The following is an 18,180-nucleotide window of genomic DNA, read 5'->3' as shown; positions in this document are numbered from 1 at the left end:
TAATGAATTGCACAGGCTTGGGGTTCTCATGACAAAAAGAATCCCTACAATCACTATTTAAGAACTCAGTATGATGCAAAATTAAGTGTCATCAGTGTCCCTTGGAATGGGAAGTGTTCAGCATTTAGTAAGTTACAGTCTTTTGGCCATGGCCTTGGCAGATAACTGTTCTCAGAGGCTCTTGTTTGAATGCATGTGTATATTTAAAAGTAAACAAGCAAGAAACCAGGCAGAAGCCAAATCAAGTCTCCTGCTGCATGTCACCTTGCCCTCTGTGTGCAGGAGGTCTGTTTGTGGTTTAGGTTATTTTTAATATTAGGCTCTCCTAGTTAGGAGAATTTAAGTATGGAAGCTAATATTTTCCATCCTTATCTAATGGCTCCTAACATATTTAGCCCATAAAAGTTGAGAAGCTGCCAAGTTTATTTTCTTCATTAAAAAAATATAGTATGGTAGACATCCACAGTTAAAGCCAAGTGCAGCTTGGTTCATTCTCATGACCTGGGATTCAGAAGTTAATCTTTGAATCAGAAGGAATGATGCAGACAGGATAGACAGATTGTGAGATTCTTAGATTTCTCATGTAAGTCATGTAAACTGGAACAGATTGTCCAGAGAAGTCGAGGATTGTGAGACCCTGGCACAGGTTGCACAAGGAAATTGTGGCTGCCCCTTCCCTGGCAGTGTCCAAGGCCAGGTTGGATGGGGCTTGGAGCAACCTGGGCTGGTGGGAGGGTTGGATTTAGGTGATCTTTAAGGTCCAGTCTATGTTTTAATGGAACTGCCCTGAAAAACCAGCCTGAACGTGGCTGGTTTTAAGGTGTTAAGTTATTAATTCTCTTCTTTTCCTCTCTCTTGGTCATTTCTCCCTGATTTACCTTTTTTTTTTTTTTTTTTTTTTTTCTTGCCAAAAGCTTTTGATCAATATAACTATTTACCTTGACAACAAGTTTTCTATGACATGGCTGAATTTGCACTGCAGGTATTACGAGCCCAACTAGATCATAATGAAACCACTAACCTAAAATCCCTGTGTATCTGGAGTGGGGAAACCAGTGTTTAGGTTTAAAATGCTACACTATTTTTTCATGTAATTTACTGTGTTTTGAAATGTACAGATTCATAGCAATAGTCCTGTAAAATTGAGAAAATTGAGACACTTGCCTCCTTCTAGTTGGAAGAAACAAAGTTGTGTGTCTACCCTGGCCAAATTGAAAAATGGAAGCCAAGAATACCAAAGTCCTGTGCTGGTTTGTTCCCCAACTGTAGGCTGCTGAAAAGCATTGTGTTATTCTTTGAATATTTTTGAATATCTTTGAATCCATATGAACACGTTCTAGAGACTCTGGGAAGGAAATTGGTGGTGGAGAGAGGTCTTAGTCCTTTCTAGCAAAAAGCAAATTTTATTAACATTGTATTTGCATGAAGGGAGAAAGATATGATAATTATGGCAGATGTACTTTCCCAGTTAGTATAGTTGTGTGATATAGAAATAAAAGGAAAATGCCTATTTTCTTTAATACATATCTATTAAATTTCATTTAAAAGAGGTAAAGTACAAAGGCATCATAACTTGAGACTTCTGAAATCTGAAGAGTGTAACATTAATTTCTGTGGAGGAGAAAAAATGTGTGTGCAAAGTCAGTAAAGATGTACTGACTTGGATCTCAAGGAGTGTAAATGAGCTTTTTTTCTTATGATCATGTGTTCTATGTTCAAGGCTTTTGATATGGTTTTATATGTGATTGCTGATTAACTGCAATTCTGAATTTCTGAATTATTTTGTTATTAAAACATTTAAAATATTAAAAATTGTATATTAAAATGTTTTTTTTTTAAACTAACCACTTAAAAACCCTAATTATCTGTATCCTTTTCCAACTCCAGGCTATACTCCTGGCTTTGTTTCCCCTTGAGCTAATTGTGTTCCCCATGCATTTTCCTGGAAATGTCTTGGTTCCAAGCTTTGATTTTGTTTATATCATAGTAATGAATGAAATAGTTACTTTCATAAATGGTGCAGATGAATGCAGAAGTGACTTCCCTAACTGTAATTATCAATTACAATAATTACAATTGTAATTACAATACAGCCAAATTCACACACATGGTATTGGCTGAAACCTAAATGTAAGAGATACCCATTATAAATAGAATAATATAAGAAAATGAAAAGGGAAAGTTAAAAACCTTTTTTTTTTTTTTTTTAATGGATGAACCTTTACAGATGGCAAATAAAAACTAACATTTGTTCACTTCTTACTGACTTTCTTTCTACCAAGCTGTTTGTTTTAAACAACCGTGTGGTGATTCAGAGCAAGAGACCCTTTCGAAGCAATGAAAGAAGAAACCCCCAACATCCCTTCTGTAAATTCATATAGAATAATGGGTGAAAGAAAGCAGCATCTGTTCCTCAATTTGTTTCATTTTTTTGTGTGTGTTGCAGAAGTCAAAACTTGTATAAGAAGAATCTCTATGCTGAAGTGGTAGGAGATGGCAGCAGCCGTGCTGACAGTGAGAACGTGACACCTACCAGCAACAAGTCTCGGGTAACTGCAGCAATGTGGAGTGGAAAGGGAAGAAGGAAGGATCAAAGAGTGTTAGGGATCCACTTGAGATTATCCATCAAATAATTCACATCTTAAATATATTAAATAACTGCTCGAGTCATCAAGTGCTTTGCTGTGAACCCTAGTTCATCTTACCTCATTGTTATCCCTGAAAGTTCACAGCTGCCTGGATGTCTTGCAACCATTAGCCAGTGTTATTGTTAGCTTTGAACACAACAGTTGAGGGACTGTGTTCTAAATTAAGGAAATGGCAATGTGATGACATGGCATATCACAGCCTTATTCTCACAGGAAAATATGCCCTCCCTTAGAAAAGGCTTCTTAGAAGCTAAGTGTTGTGTGTGCTACATGAGATATGCTTTATTTTGAGAGGCTGATGAAATGAAATGTCTTTGTGTTAGAGGCTGCTGCCTTGTCAAGGGAACAACCAGGACATTAACAGGCAGTTTTATACTGGTGTAGGTAGAATTGATGTGGCCATACTGGCCTGCTTCTGTTGTAATTTTTGAATCTGGCTCCATAAAAATCTGATCTAAGGACCTGGTTCTCACTGACATTAAAATCCCATGGCACTGCTGAGGGAGCAATCAAAACTTGGAACTGGCAAAAGTGAAACATTGGCATCTATGGCTACTTCAGTGCCCAGTCTGAGACTCCTTTCTCAGAATGGGATAACCTGGCCTGAGTTCTACCTTTTTACTGGGGTAACTGCACATGTTTTCTTAGTATAGGTACTACTGCAAGGTTTTAAAGCCTTCCATGTCCCACTGTGGTACAAAGTACAAGAATTGTGTGCATAATAATCATGGTCACAAAAGAATTTGACTTTAATTGGCCTGCAGTTTGACTGTGATCCAAATCTTTGAGTCCAGAAAGAGATGAGTTTGTTCTACCTGGGAGCCTGTCTGAAGAGTTGAACATCATCGAATTTTGTAGCACAAATCCAAGGATTTTTAATCAATGTGAAGAAGGCCTGAAAAATTATTGAGATTGAGTATCTGGAAGGATTTGTGAGTGGGTAGTCACTGAAGAACATTCTTAAACATATGGTCACTTGACCCTGTTCCTTAGCTGGTCAGCTCCATACTCTTGTGGACCTTTTATTCCCAGCAGTTTGCTTCTCCAGGTACTGGGCAGCAAATGTGCTGAACTGCAGTGATGCCACCACTTGTTCACAGCAGAGACAAAAAGCACAGCTTGCAAAATATATGAGGCTGGGAATATTTGTTGGAGTTGAGAACAGGCTCATTGGCTGGGAGCAATGCTCCAGGATGCCTGCAGCTCCTCAGGTCTGTCCCCACTTGGTGTTGTCCCCTCAGTTAATGCCAGGAAATGCTATTTTTGCAGAATAGAGGACCAATTTGTCAGCTAAGCAATTGGCTGAATCAAAAGAAACAACTAACTCATCTGTTACACACTCATGTTAAATTTCACAATGGATTCTTTGGCAGGGAGACATCAAGTACATTAATAAATTAATTTATAGCAAATGACTTGTTGCAGACTGCAAGAGGAAATCACTGAATAATAGCTAATTATTGCTGCTTACATAGTAATGGATTCCTGTGGTTTCATGCATGGTATTTTCTCTGTGCTGATGTAGCCACTGAGTGTGATATTCACTGGGGCTTCATGCATGCATGCACCACAGAGACTCTAGAGTTGCCAAAAAGGCAGCAGGAAGTTTCTGCTGTTGAGTACAAGTGGATTACTGGGGAGCTTTATGGAAAAAAAAGAGATTATACTACACTGGGGACAGAAAACTCTACGGTGCCTGAGCCCATGAACTACTGGAAAAGGTTTTTGGGTGCTACTGATATCCAAAGCAGTAATAATTCTAATGCAGAACTTTATTTAGGGACTGGATGGTGTGTATGGAGTAACTGCAGAGAGCTTATGAAACACACTTGCCTTGCAGCCCACAGTGCTACTGCTCACTTGTGAGGCTGTGGAGAAAGAAGCACAAAGTATTTCTTGCTCTTGCCCCTCTACTTTAATGTAGAAGATAATGAGCTTTTACTCCATCACCCCTATTAAACACCATTTATTGTGGTACTGAAACCATACCTATAAATTACCCAAGTGCCTTTCAGTTTTCCCATCTATTCTGCCAGGTGAGGCTACATTTAGCTGAGGATATGCCTGGTAATTTTTTTCACATTAATATTAGAGTTCAGTAATTTAGGTTGGGTTTGTCTAGGGATATATAAGGCTTGGTAAACTTCTGCGCGTGCCTGAATTTTGGGGCTATTCTGAGACTTTTCACCCATCAAGCATTCTGCTTTTTGCAAAGATATTTTGCAGAACTCTGTGCAGATGAGTCTCCTCCAGGGGTCTGTCATGTGTGGCCTAGCGGCTGTAAGCCTCCAGATTTCATGTAAATGAACTGATGCCTAAATAGTCACACCTGCTACATCTGTGATCTATCTGCCTGATATCCACCTGGCAAGAATCTGTCAGTCCTTCTGTTGGAACATCTAATTCAGAGACATCTTTCTCTTCTCCATTTGTAAATCTCCATTTTGCTGGATTTCCCTCTTTCTCTCTACACTATTTCAGCAGAGTGCTTCACACTGATTTCCTCTACTCCTGTTTTTTTTCTGTTTTCCCCCTTGTCTTTTCAGCATGCTCCCGCAGAGGGTCCCACCTTCTCTTTCCAAGGTGTCCCTTTGACTGTCACCATGGGATGATGGAACCACACACCCTAGGTGGTGCTGAGGGCTGGAAAGGAATGCTTGCTCCTTTCCCTGTGCCTGACAGGGTTTCCTGTTCTCTGACTGTGTGTTTAAAAGTGGCCCTCAGTACTTTGGAGAGGTTTGATGTTCATACACTTTTGCTCTTGCATCTTAAAGGTTGATTTGCAAGGCAAGAGGTTGGGTTGCTCTTTATTAGACTGGGACTGCACTCTTTCCAAAGAAAGACCAAGGCTGTCATCAACTCAAATGTTTAATTATCTGCAGGGGAAGGGCCATTCCAGGAGCCAGGATGACCTTTTTTCCCCCTGCTGTGGTTGGAGTGTGTGGCCCTTCTGGTTTGCCTCTTGGGTTTCAGAAATCCAGTTCATTTTTTATTAACATGGGCTCTGTCTCTTTTGTGCACACTGAATGTCTTTGCAGTTTGTGGCTGTTCAGGAGTGCAGCAGATCTCTGGAGACTCAAGGGGTTGATCTAATTGAGTGTGAGACAACAGATCCTCATCCTGCCTGTCCTTCAGAATATGGTGAGTAGGATTTCCTTCCTTATGAGATCTCTCCTCAGCCTTGTAACAGCAGGAGCTCGTAGAAGAGGAACCAATATTCTGTTTCTGACCTGTTTATAGCTACTGTGCCATGTTTGTATTGCTGTGAAGAGACCATTCCACCCTTCACTTCAAAGATTACTCACAAGAAATTACCCTGCCAGAGTTCTTTCACACTTATAAGGAACCAGATGCTTCTCATGATAGTAATTTTTGCATTTATATAGAACCTCACAGGTTTATTTCATATCAATAGATTTATGCCCATCATAATGGTGGGGAATATATATCTATGGAAGTACACATATCCACTTCAACATTCCTTATTTATTCAGGCAGGATAACTGATGTGGTATGAGGAGTGCAAGTCTCCCCAGAAACCTTTAGCAGCTACAGTTCTGCACTGAACAGCACTACAGTTCTGCAGGTTTTTTTCATTAAACAAGGTGTTTGACTGCTTGGGGAGATGCATGAGGGAGATATGCCCACCATCCCTGGTGCAAAGGCAGCAGAGGCCCACAAGGGACTTCCAGGGTCCCGAGATTACCACCTGGACCACTGAATTTTAGGAAATACTGTCTTACAGATGGCAAGTGAATCTCCTCATTGCTCAGATGGTGAGAAACTACAGTGAAAGACTGATATCCTTTACCATTTGTCTTATTAACCATATGCACCTCCTGACTACAGAAGTTACTGGAGAACCCTCTTTGCATCACTTTTAGAAAATGCAAACCCATATGTTTGGGCAGGAATGGGCAAGGAATATTGCAAGTTTTTAAAAATGGCCATTCTTGTCCTTACACATTTGTTGGGAAGTCACTTTCTTCATCAGTAGAAAGAATGCCTCACATTTTCTTGGTTGGACTAACATTGTGAACATGTGCAGAACTGCAGTGTCCATGAAGGAAGGCTCATGTTTCCCATTAGGAAGCTCTGTTTTTACTTACACTTTTATCAGATGCAGCCATTGGAACAGAAATTTCTCATGACAGGTGTCTAATTGTTTCCCAGTTGAAAATTTTAACAAAAGTGGTTAAGCCATTATACACAAGGCTGGGAAATAATGTGATGCTTTCTAACATGTTAAAGAAATATCTAATACCATGCCAGTGAACAATTCTAAGATCTTTTGACTCTGGAGCAAGAGTTTTAATTTTGCCAGGAAGGTGGTTTTCCTGTCCCAGACTTGCATTATCCCTGTTCTTGTATATTGAAACTGAAAGCCATGAAGTTTCCCCAGGACAAGTAACTTCTTAAAACCTGGACCAAGTTTTTGGCTTTGCCTCATTTTTTGTTACTTTGACGTGAATTGGTTTTGTAATTTCCTGAGCTCAGTCTTGTGCTTTCCTCTCTCAAAGCTGGCATTAACTTTCTTTTAAACAAATTACTGTGAAGGTTGTTAAATAGCTTTCAGTAATATATATCCATTTTTTCCAGTGGAAGAGCAGCCTGTAACATACAACAAAGCAGAAGAGGAGCAAGAGCAAGGCTGTCAACTAGAGGTTCCTGCTGGTGAGAGATTGTCCCAGACCACTGGAGTGGCAAAGGGTCCTCCTCAGGTTCCCTGGAGCATCCATCCCAAGCCCCTGCTGGAAAGGGAGCCCTGTGAGCTTGTCCCAGCCAACCTACTGATGCAGCCAGACTAGAAGCAGCCTGCGTTTGAGTAGGAAAAAGAGGAAGGATGAAGTCAGTAGAGAATGGGAACTCATGAAAAACTGAAGCCACCCTCATTTTTTTCATTAAAAAACTCCTCAAGAAAAAACAAAAACAAACCCAACACAAATCAAAACAGAACAGAGAAGTCCTTGCCACTTCTGTGTCATCTTGGCTTGGAAGGATTACTGTGAGTAATGTGTTAGCAATGAGTACTCTCTAAGTGTCACTTTTAAGGGTCACCCTTGCTAGCTTCATTCACTGCCTGCTAAAAGGACATTGAGGGGAAACCTGGTTAGTGGGGGATTTGTCAGAGAGAAGTATTTTCTAATGGTGTTCACTTCAAGTAGTGGTCCTCATGCACACACACACAGCAGAGACCAGAAAACTGCCCAGGAAATGGGCCACGAGCACAACTGTGGAGAAACTGGAATGGAAGATGATGCAGAAAAATGAGTTAAAACTGAATCTTTTTGTTAAAATGTTGTTCATGGACACTTTAAGCCTCTTCTCAGTGATGCTATTAGGGCAGTGTAACTTCTGGGACTTCACCAGAGATGTTCTTGTATTTGCTTCAGAAATGAGCACCAAGTGGGGTCCTGCTTTTCTCAGGTTTGGGGGGGCTGGAGGGTTGTTTATGAGCACATGGAAATAGTGATTGTTGTGGCTGTGAAGTGAGAGGTAATATTTGAGGAGAAAGGCAATTATTCCATTAAATTTTCTGGTCTTCAGAGCACTCCAGGATTGTTTCTGAACTAGGCAGTGGTCTTCTTTCAGCCCTATGAGGAAGCTGTACTGAAGTGTGGCTGACAGCAAAACCTGGTCCATTTTACAGGACTCAGTGTGGGGAAGGAGGTCCAGCCAGTTCCTGCTCCAAAAGTACAGGAGAATTGGGACAAACAAAAAAAACCCACCTCAGTGTGGACTGCCTTCCATGTGACTGAGTTGTGCTGCCTGATAAAATCCATGGGATCAATTGGAAAAAAATATTTCCTGTAACTGACTTTCTAATATCTATAGTTCCCTTCTAGTTATTTACTAAGAACTAACTCCTTACACAGCTGTGTTCTATACAGAGTTGTAGCTTAGTTGTTTATCACCTCAAGTGATTTTCACCACTGGTCTTGACTCCCTAAGGCTGTTTTCAGAAGGTTTTGGAATTGGTTTTATCCATAGAAATTCACCTGATGTTTTTTGCTGTTCCAGAATGACAACTTGATTACCTTGCAGAGATAATTATTGGGTTTTGGAATACCTGCAAGGAAAGAAAAGAGAAAATGAGATCTTGTTCTTAATACAGAGCAAAAGTGTTTGAAAAATTACCCAGAAACTTCCTTTCTTTTCTGACACCTCTTACAATAGAAACTTTGTGTGTAGGTCTTGGTCTGATAAAATACACACTGGTATGGAGTTCAGTGTGCTCCAGCTATACTTCTGCAAGTCAAAATTCACTGTGAGGGTGGTGAAACACTGCCACGGGCTGCCCAAGGAAGTTGTGGCTGCCCCATCCCTAGAAGTGTTCTCTGAAATCTATAAATCAGCTAAAACTAATAAAGTTTTAATTGTAGGGGATCTCTCAGTCCTCTTTGAAGCCTACTGCTCTAACTATTGGACACTTTCTTTAAATTCCACTACAATGCCTACCACTAATGTTCCTTGTAATTCATTAGCTGGCAAATATTAGTAATTTGAGTGCTTACATCCTGATTTTTGGATTTTTTTCTAGAATCCTGCCAGGAAGGTATGGCATGAAGTCATTTGGTTACCAGGTCTGTAGAGCAATGATGGCAAAGAGTACAGAAAGATTCTTACTTCTCTTCCAAAACAGTTATACACTAAAGTAATTTTGTGGAACCAGTTCTGATTTGATGTAGTCCAAGGTGTCTGAATGACAATAAACATGATGCTCTGTTTTGTAGAGAGTTGTCACTTATCTGTTTATCTGCTGGTTTTTGATATTGGCTTTGAATTGCTGGGTCTGTTTTCTAATCACATCAGTTCTAAATTCAGAATAAATTTGTAAAATAGGTGTTTCCAGAGATCTGTTGGAACCAGTAGCAATGAAGACATTCTCTTGTGTGAATGGCAGCAAGGGTGCTTCCAAGGAAAAAAAGTAGCTGAGGAGAGCTGGCATTCTAAACTGTGTCCAGGAGAGGGCAAGTACTGAGCTGAACCATCATGGTTTGGTAGACTCTATTTTAAGTTCATTATAGTTTAATTTCATTAACATTGTGAAAAGCATGTAGCTTGGATTCCCTGGTCTTTCACAGATGGTCACTGATCTTGTGTCTTTTGATGGGAAGAGGGTTCAGCTTTAAAGGCCCTGATCAGTAAAGCATCTTATTTCCATGAGAGCTGGACAGTAAAATTACTTCAGTCCCTACACTTTGATTATCTCTGGTGAAATATGTTTGTGTGCTGAAAATGGAAGTGTTGTGTTGAATGACAGCCAACATTTAATTGGAGCTTTCCCCATTCAAAGGAAATAAAGATTTGTAATTATGAATCTTGCCTGAACAACGATGTTTCAGACTCCTTACAAATTGGTTCCCTATTCTATCCTGTGCATTCTTTACTTTGCTTTCCTTCAATCTAAGGATCTCTTTTTAAATTTGATTGTGCTCTTTACAGAATAAGATAGAAAAAGCAAGATGATGTGTTTTTGTGATTAGGGTATTTTGAGTTTTAAGTGTTTCCTAGGCTCTACTCTAAACTCAAAATAATTTTTAGTGTAAAACCTTGAGACATTTCAATGCAAATATAATATATTTGATTCATTTGTATGTTTATAAAGCTATTGGTTTATAAAATAAAATAAAAAATTATCCCTGGCATCCATCTTATTTTAAAAGAAGAGAATGCATAATTCTGGTATCAGTTAACCCATGGAATATTTATTGATAGGTTTCATACAGCTGCAGGGTGCAATGTGTTGGTGCAGCATGTGCAGGTAGCATGGAGTTTTCTTTCATCACATGAAGAATCTATAATAATGAGAATTATCTTCTGCAGCTCACAGGTAGATCCCAGCTTGAGTCTGGTAAGTTTTCATTTATTGTTTTAATTACACATTCCCATAAACTAGGAGGAACAATATACTCCTTTTGGTGTTTGCTTCAATGACTCTTATGAATGTTGCTACTTGTTTTCCTAGAAATATTATCCATGATTTCACAATGTGTTTCCAAACTGGTCACCAAGATTTTCTTCTCAGGCTTTACATGCAGATCAGTTGAGGTCAACTCATTGAATCTCAGAGGATCTTCAGATTTTTGGGTAAGGTTTTTCAGGTACACAACCCCACCCCCAACTTTTCAATATATCAGAATTCCTGAGTATGTAGCTAGCTTAGTAGTCATCTCAAATCCTACTGGTATACTCTAATTATTTAAATGAAATTAACATGTGTTATGCTAAGCTGTAGAAGAAGTCAGAAACACAGTGGGGAAAATCTTGTGAGAAACCCATTGAGTAATTTTACAAGGGAGAAATGTTTTAATCTTACAAGGGAGAAAATGAGTTTGTTTAGCTTAGTAAATCCTGATTTTATTGAAACTGACATTTCAATTCTCTGAAGCTGTATTCTCATTGTAAACAAGTGAGGAATGATTCATGCTCATTCATAATGAACATAGGCAATGCAGTGGTTCCTGGTTATAGGAATGCACGACACATCTCATTTTAAGTCCTTTTTGCAGTCCCTTGCAGCTCTGCAGAAACAAAAATTTTCCATCCTGGTAATCACTTTCGGATGAAAATACTTCTAAACCAATGTCTAGGTAAATAATAAAAAAATTATTTGGAATGGGGCAAGAGTAAGCCTCTGCCTTGTTAACATATATTGTGGTTTGGTGTTATTTGGAGTCATTTTATCTCATGTTAGTTCACAATGATGCCTGCACTGTTCAATTAGTCTTCAGGACACACTTGGTGTTACTGCTTCCCTCCCTGATAATTTGCCATCTTTATCTCTGTGCATGTGAACAGGAGAGATGGTGGTGGTGTTAGAAGCCTCCCTCAGAGTCCCAGGAATGCACCCCAAAGACAATCTGCAAGGGTGAGAGCCTAACTTGGCTTAAGTTTCTCTGATCTTTTATTGAGACTGTTGTTTAATGCCAGTTTTGATGTGGACCAGTACCAGCCAGCTCTGTGAAGAGCATTTATCATGGGATTAACTTCCAGGCACTCCTCAGCATCAGATTCAGACCAGTGAAAAGCCTCAGTCCCTCCTAACCAACCTTAGGGGCCCTCAATCCCCTGCATTTTGTAGGGTTTGGAACTTGACTTTTGAGGCAACTGCTGCAGTAATCATTTATACAAAAATCATTACAAAATGCTTTCTCCCTGCCTACTTTCTTTTAGGAGGGGCTGGTTCTGATTCTTTTGTTCCATTAGATGCAAGCAGAAGCTAAGCTGAAGCCTAGGAGGAATTTCTACGCTTTGCAGATGAAGCCTGGCAGCTTTTTCAAGGTAAGAAGTTAGGAAATGCCTCCAAGGTTGATTTTTAAGACATCCTTAGTCCTAGACTCTTGCCTAAGACTCACTGCTTGTCTTAGACTCCCTGCTCCCTTTTTCCAAGCATTTGGCTTTGTGCCATGTGCCCACCAGGAGCTTCAGGTGAGAGCCTTGTCCATGCCACCCCTCACCTGTCCCCATCAGCCTGACCCTCACCAAATCCCTCTCACAGGTTATGGAATTCTGTCTGCCAGGCAGTTGCCAGCCCTGGTAGCAGTGCTGTATTCACATGGCCTTTATCCAGACCAGTTTGGAATGGTTTTGGAAGTTGGTAAAAGACATCATGTAAGGGAATTTCTCACTTTTATGTGTGAGCAGCTACTGGAAAAAGAGCAGCTGGAGACCTGGTCTATTAATCAGTCCCCTAGGTATTAATATGATGCAAACAATGAAAAGGACACTTAATAATTTATAAGATAATTAGCTCTTCAAGCCCATGAAAAATATGTATTTATTTTTAAAAAGCCAGTTCAATAGCTTCTTAGTTTCATGACCTACCAATTTTTGTGAAGCTCTGGGTATTTTATTGATTAAAACCAACAAGTTTACTGTGCTGTATTAAGCCTACAGAGCAGTGTGCACATTTACTGGACATGATTTTTGTTACTACTGATTGCACAGTGCAATCCATTTGAGTGTGCTGTAATAGATGGAGAGAAAGCACAACAGATATTTCATTATTCTATTATAATAGATAATAGTTGGTCATTATGTGAGAGTGGTGAAAGTCTGCTATGTATAAATTTATCCTTTGTTCACTCAAGAGAGAAAAAGGAATGTTTAGACTCTTGATTTTAATGGTCATTTTGCTATTTGTTTCTTGTTTGCAAAAAAGAAAGTTCTGTGCAACCTTTGTGCCTGTAAACAGAAAGAGCTGAGAAGAAACATGCATTTTAAATGGGTCTTGAAAGGTAACCATTTAAAAAAGAAATCAATAAACCAAATAGAGCCAGATGCTAAGCATCCCACTGGAGTCTAAAATCACTAATAATTCTGGGAGATGCAGGGATCCCTACAGTATTTGTATAAAATAATAATAGAGTTCAAACTTATTTCTGCTGACCTTAGTGTTGCTCAAATCTTTAGTGAGCAGAGACCTGGATACAGTTGCATTCAAACGAGGTGTTTGGAATTAAAATACAGATAAAAGGAAAAAGGTTAATCCAGGTCAAGGGAACAGACCAAAACTGGGGTTGCATAAGATTATAGTATCTTGCCTCATTTCTTCAATGATCAACAGCAGTTAGCTTTAAGTAATTCTCTTCTCTGTAAAATCTCCTAAATGAGAGCCTCAACATGGTATGAACTGTCAGTTTCTTGGCTTTGTCAGGATCCTTAATCACTATAGAATGATTTTTGATATATAAGAGAATTTTGTTCTCCCAAACCCAGAAATGTGCCATATACCACTTCCAGGCAACTGAGATAAATAGCAAGGGACCTCCTACTGCTTGTTTGGCATTGTAACCATACTAGTTGTTCTCTCCTTTCTCATACCTAATATTGTGTATCAGCTGTAGGAAGGGTGTACACCAAAACACCCACTGAGACCAATTTTATAACAGCAAGTGAACCATCACCCCAGAACTGAACAAACTGAAAACCTGAGGTGGTTGGGTCTGGATCTGATCTACCTGGGTGTACTGATGGCTGAACCCAACCTGAATAATAATAAATATAATAATATTAATAAATAATAATAAACCCAACCTGAGGTCTTCATCCAGCCAGTGGTTCCCTACTCTTCTTCTGTATCCCATGAAACATTCCCTCAAAATCCAACTTCAGAGCTTTGTGGCTGAGGATGCTGCTGAGAGGCAGAGAGCAACCAGGAGCACTTTGTTCTCTTTCTCACCCCACTCATGGGTTGGCATCAGGGGAATAACCCAGCTGGTCCTTGCAAGCTTCCTCCCCACTTGTAGGCAAAAAAAGAGGTGGAAAGAAAGAGAGAAGGGCACAAGAATTCTTACCTGTGTTGTGCTAACTCTGTGTGGTCTGTTTTCTCATCCTTGAAATTCCCACAGAAGGGCTGTTCTTATAAACAAATCTATTCTTATAAACAAATCTCATGTTCAGATCACTGTTCTTGGAATCAAGAGGTTGAGGTTCTTGCTGCTTTACAGAGAGATTAAGACCTCTCTGCTGTGGATGCAATTTTAGCACAGTTGACTCATTTTACACCATAGCTGAGCCTAACCCTATCCTCATGCTATGTGCTCAGTGAGGACATAGCATTTTTATTTTGGTGTGATATCAATTTTTCTTGTTAAAACTCAGTAATTTACCTAGAGCCTGGTCACCATAGAGTCCAACCTAAATCCTTAAACAGTTAAACTGTGCCAGCCTTTTGTGCAGAGCTGAATACACCCTCTGTTTATATGTTTATAGAACAAGACCTAAAATATCAGAAGTACTTAAGAGAACAGGAGTACTGAAGCATTGCATCAGGAGGCTTCAATAAGCAAAACACAGGTATGTTTGCCTATATTTTAGGATGAAGGGAGCCTTATAAGTGTTTGAATGTATTGATGTGAGGTCTTCTGATCTCCAATAACACAAAGTATGCAGTGGGAAGTCTGGTTCAGGAATCTCTTCAATTAAATATTTCAGCCAAGCCCATAGTGTGTGAGCTGGGGTATGTGGATACCACCCAGCTTGCTCTGAGCAGAGGGAAGAGTGGCTGTTTTTTGAGCAGTTAGATCTAACAAATGACACATTTTGAAGTCTTATGAAAGAATGTGTGCTACAGTGCATTAATACTTGCAAACAACAGAAGAGAAATGGATACGGCCAAAAGTTGGCAGATCTTCTCTTGGAATGTAAAAGGAAGGGGTGGGGGGAAGAAACCAAGAATAAAAAGGTTAGGTGTTATTCTTTCCACATGTGTTTATAGAAAAAAGGATAGATTTCACGTTTCACCTTTTTCCATTTTAATGTATATTTTTTTTTCTTCTGCTTTGGTTTTTGCTACTTTTTTTTTTTTTTTTTTTTTTTTTTTTTACCATCCATTGTTCTGCTACAGGTCATTCAGCCTTCTGTTCAGATGGCTCTGCAGCCCAGGTAGTATCCCCCTCTTTCCCATCTGCAAAATCAAAGGGTTGTGTTTAGAACACTACTAAGCACTGACATTTATCTTGTATGCTGTTCATAGATAACAAGCAGCCACAGTCTGCTTCTTCCAAAACATGAAAGCAAAGCAAATGCCCAGAATGACAGGAAACATCTTCAGTGGCAATGGCTGGCAGGTTTCAAATCTTCTCATCATAAAAATGAGAATGAAATAGGGAGTTTAAGCATTCTGCAGATGGTCTAGAAGAGTGAGAGGGAATGGAGAAACAGTGGTCAAAGGCAATGGTTCATCAGAACAGACCTTCCCAAAAAGAAATCTAAATCTCCTCCCATATGACATAAGCTCAAGTAAGTTCTTCTTTTTAGACCTCTCCTTCAATTATTTCTGTTTATGAAGCCACCATTCCTGGTGCAATGTTTTGTGGTTCTTTTGTAAGCATGTTTTTATGTTTCTGCCTTGACACCAGCACACAGTGAGTTGGTCTCAGGATTCATTAGCACAGATCAGGTCATTGTGCTAATGGACAATGGGTCTCCAGGCGAGCTAGCACGAAGCTATAAATATATCCAGAAAAAGCTCTGCTCTTTCCAAGGGTACAGAGTCCCTTTATTGCCCCCACCAGTTGATGGGTGCAGGCTGTGCTACCCCTGGGGGTTCAGCAGCTCTGGGCAGGGTGTGATGGGACTGCTCTGCAACCTTTCTTACACATTAGACACATTCCTGCTGTCATACTCAACTAATAAATAGTGTAGATCCAGCATCCATACACTTTTCTAGGTTACCTGTCTGAACCTACCATATATTCACCTGTACTTACCATATACTATCTACCACAGAATCATTCTTGTTGCAAAAAACCTTTAAGATTATCAAATCTGACCCCTAACCTCCCTCTTATCTTGGTAAGTGACCACCTATCCCTATCAAAACCCAGATTTTTGTAGGAAGGCTCTTTGTCTTCTTCACCACTGTGGCTAAGGAGCAATATGAAATGACAGCCTGTCCAATAGGAACTGCAGATATTTCCAGAAACATGTCACATAATTTAAGTTTTTCCATGCTACCATATGAAAAGGACACAACAGTGAATTGCTTCTTTATTTCAGATGTTAGATGAAAGTGGCATCTGCCTACTGGTACCCTTGCTGAACAAGTACAGTCAGTGCTGAGAAAACTGAGAAACTGAGAGACCAGGTAAATGTATGCAAGATTTCCATTCACAGCTCCTCATATGCAGAGTATGAGAGTTTCAGCTTTTTTTTTTTTTTTTTTTCAGGACTTTCTGCAAAGTTTTTTCTCACAGAACTTTGCATATTGCCAGGGTTTGGCTAAGATTCAGGGAATAATCCTGTGAATGTATAGGATCATAGCTCAAAGGAACCTGTCAAGGTTCCCTTTAAGTATATGGTGAATATCACTTGAACCCTTTGTCTTGTAGAACTTTCAGATCTTTTTTATTTTTTAAGAGTGTTTGCATTCATTAGAATTTCTTTCCATAGCTTGAAAATCCATTTATTTTCTTGAAGAGGGTTCTGGGATCTGATTTTTAAGCAAAATTCTAGTGGACAGTATGTGTTGGCTGTAGAATGAAAGCCTCAAAAATACTTAAATTAATGAGCAAATGCTAGATAGATGGTAGAACACTCACAAACCACTCCCAAATGAAAATCTGCTGTTTACTGTTCAGTTGAAGATTATTAAATGTTGTGTTCAAAACTGTCCAACATCAGCTCAATCACTTTATGTGTGTTACATTGTTTTGTTATTTATTTTTATATATTTTATTTTTATTTTTATATATCTTTATTTTTATATATTTGTGTGTGTTACATTGATTTATTTTCTCTGCTCCCGTGGAATTCACTTAGGAACAAAACGTCTTAGCACAGATTTTACACTAAAACATTATTTTTGTGCTCAATCCTGATTGTATTTTACCATCAAAATCCCTGTATTGGTTTTAGAGAAGGGGAGTGTTAAAGTAATTTAAATTAGTTAATTAATTCAGAAAGTTTGAACTATTTTAATAGAGCTTGGACTTGAAAGTTGACTTCAGCTGTGCCTTCTTTGCCACAATTAATCTGTGAGCAGTGATGTTCTGTGTTGTCTCTCCTCCTGCTTTACTACTGCTGTGTTTTTTTCTCCATCAGGAAATCTCAAAAAATGGAATTACCTCTGATACATCACCCAACTCCAAAGCTTTGTGCCCGTTGTGTTCAGCTCTCAGTGAAGCAATGAAGCTTTTGCAGAACTTGTTCCTGTCTGAGTTGCAAAAGTTAAACACAGTGAGTGTAGGAAAGGATGGAGCTCCAGCTCAAACTGTGAATTTCCTGACTTGAGATTAAAACCAGATGCTCAGTGCTGTTATAACACAGAGTTTTATGGGTGAGCACAGTGATATTTTATTTCATAAATGTGTGCTTTACAACAAACCTAATGGGAATTGTAAAGTAGTACCTGACAATATCAATGTTTAAATGTCCCAGTGTAGCACATTAAAACAATAGCAATTCTTTGCTCATGACACACCTGGGGTGCAAATCCATATGTTGATACCCTCTGAAAAATATGTCAGGTGTAAGAGAGAAACACACTGTCCCAGGACAATATTTCAGGGCCAAATGCAGTCCCTTAGGAGATGTCTCCACAGATTGATTTCTTAGGGCTATGAAAAAGAAATGTAAATGTTCTGGCAAAAGCTTGCCAGCATTTATGGCTTTGCATTATGTATAAACTTCTGTCCATTTATGGCAGAATGAAACACCACAGCATCTCAGACAGAGTTTTCTATATTGCTTACTAAATATTGCCTCAGTGTGTCAATTGAATTTCAAAGACAATCTTGTTGAGTGCAGTGTTTGCTTTCTTGGGAAGAATTAATTGCACATCCACATCCTTCCCTAATGGATAATCTCATGTAAAGCACTTTTCCTTTTTTTTTTTTTTTTTTTTTCTTTCTTTTCTTTTTCTTTTTTCTTTTTCATCCTTTTTTTTCATTCTTTTTTCTTTTTCCTTCTTTTTTCTCTTTTTTTCTATTTCCTTTTTCTTTTCTTTTTCCTTTTTGTTTTTATTTTTTCATTTTTTCTTTTTTCTTTTTTTTTCTTCTTCTTTTTTTTCCCCTGTCTCAGGTGG

At 39.0% G+C, this 18,180-nt stretch overlaps 1 protein-coding gene across 1 annotated transcript in view; it reads left to right on the top strand.

The window, feature by feature from the left end:
• The window catches only part of EGF (epidermal growth factor), a 53,510-nt gene extending 43,226 nt beyond the window's left edge, over positions 1-10,284 (top strand). Inside the window, exons 23-25 of the mRNA XM_030450164.1 lie at positions 2,447-2,549; positions 5,687-5,789; positions 7,248-10,284. Coding sequence (XP_030306024.1) covers positions 2,447-2,549; positions 5,687-5,789; positions 7,248-7,456 — 415 coding nt within the window. The 3' untranslated portion in view covers positions 7,457-10,284. The remainder of the gene's footprint in view (positions 1-2,446; positions 2,550-5,686; positions 5,790-7,247) is intronic.
• Positions 10,285-18,180: the final 7,896 nt, after the last annotated feature.

The sequence above is a fragment of the Calypte anna genome, chromosome 4A (assembly GCF_003957555.1).
Source record: "Calypte anna isolate BGI_N300 chromosome 4A, bCalAnn1_v1.p, whole genome shotgun sequence".
NCBI classification, from domain to species: Eukaryota; Metazoa; Chordata; class Aves; order Apodiformes; family Trochilidae; genus Calypte; species Calypte anna.
The sequence above is the reverse complement of the archived record's forward strand: the minus strand, read 5'-3'. Positions and strand labels throughout refer to the sequence as shown.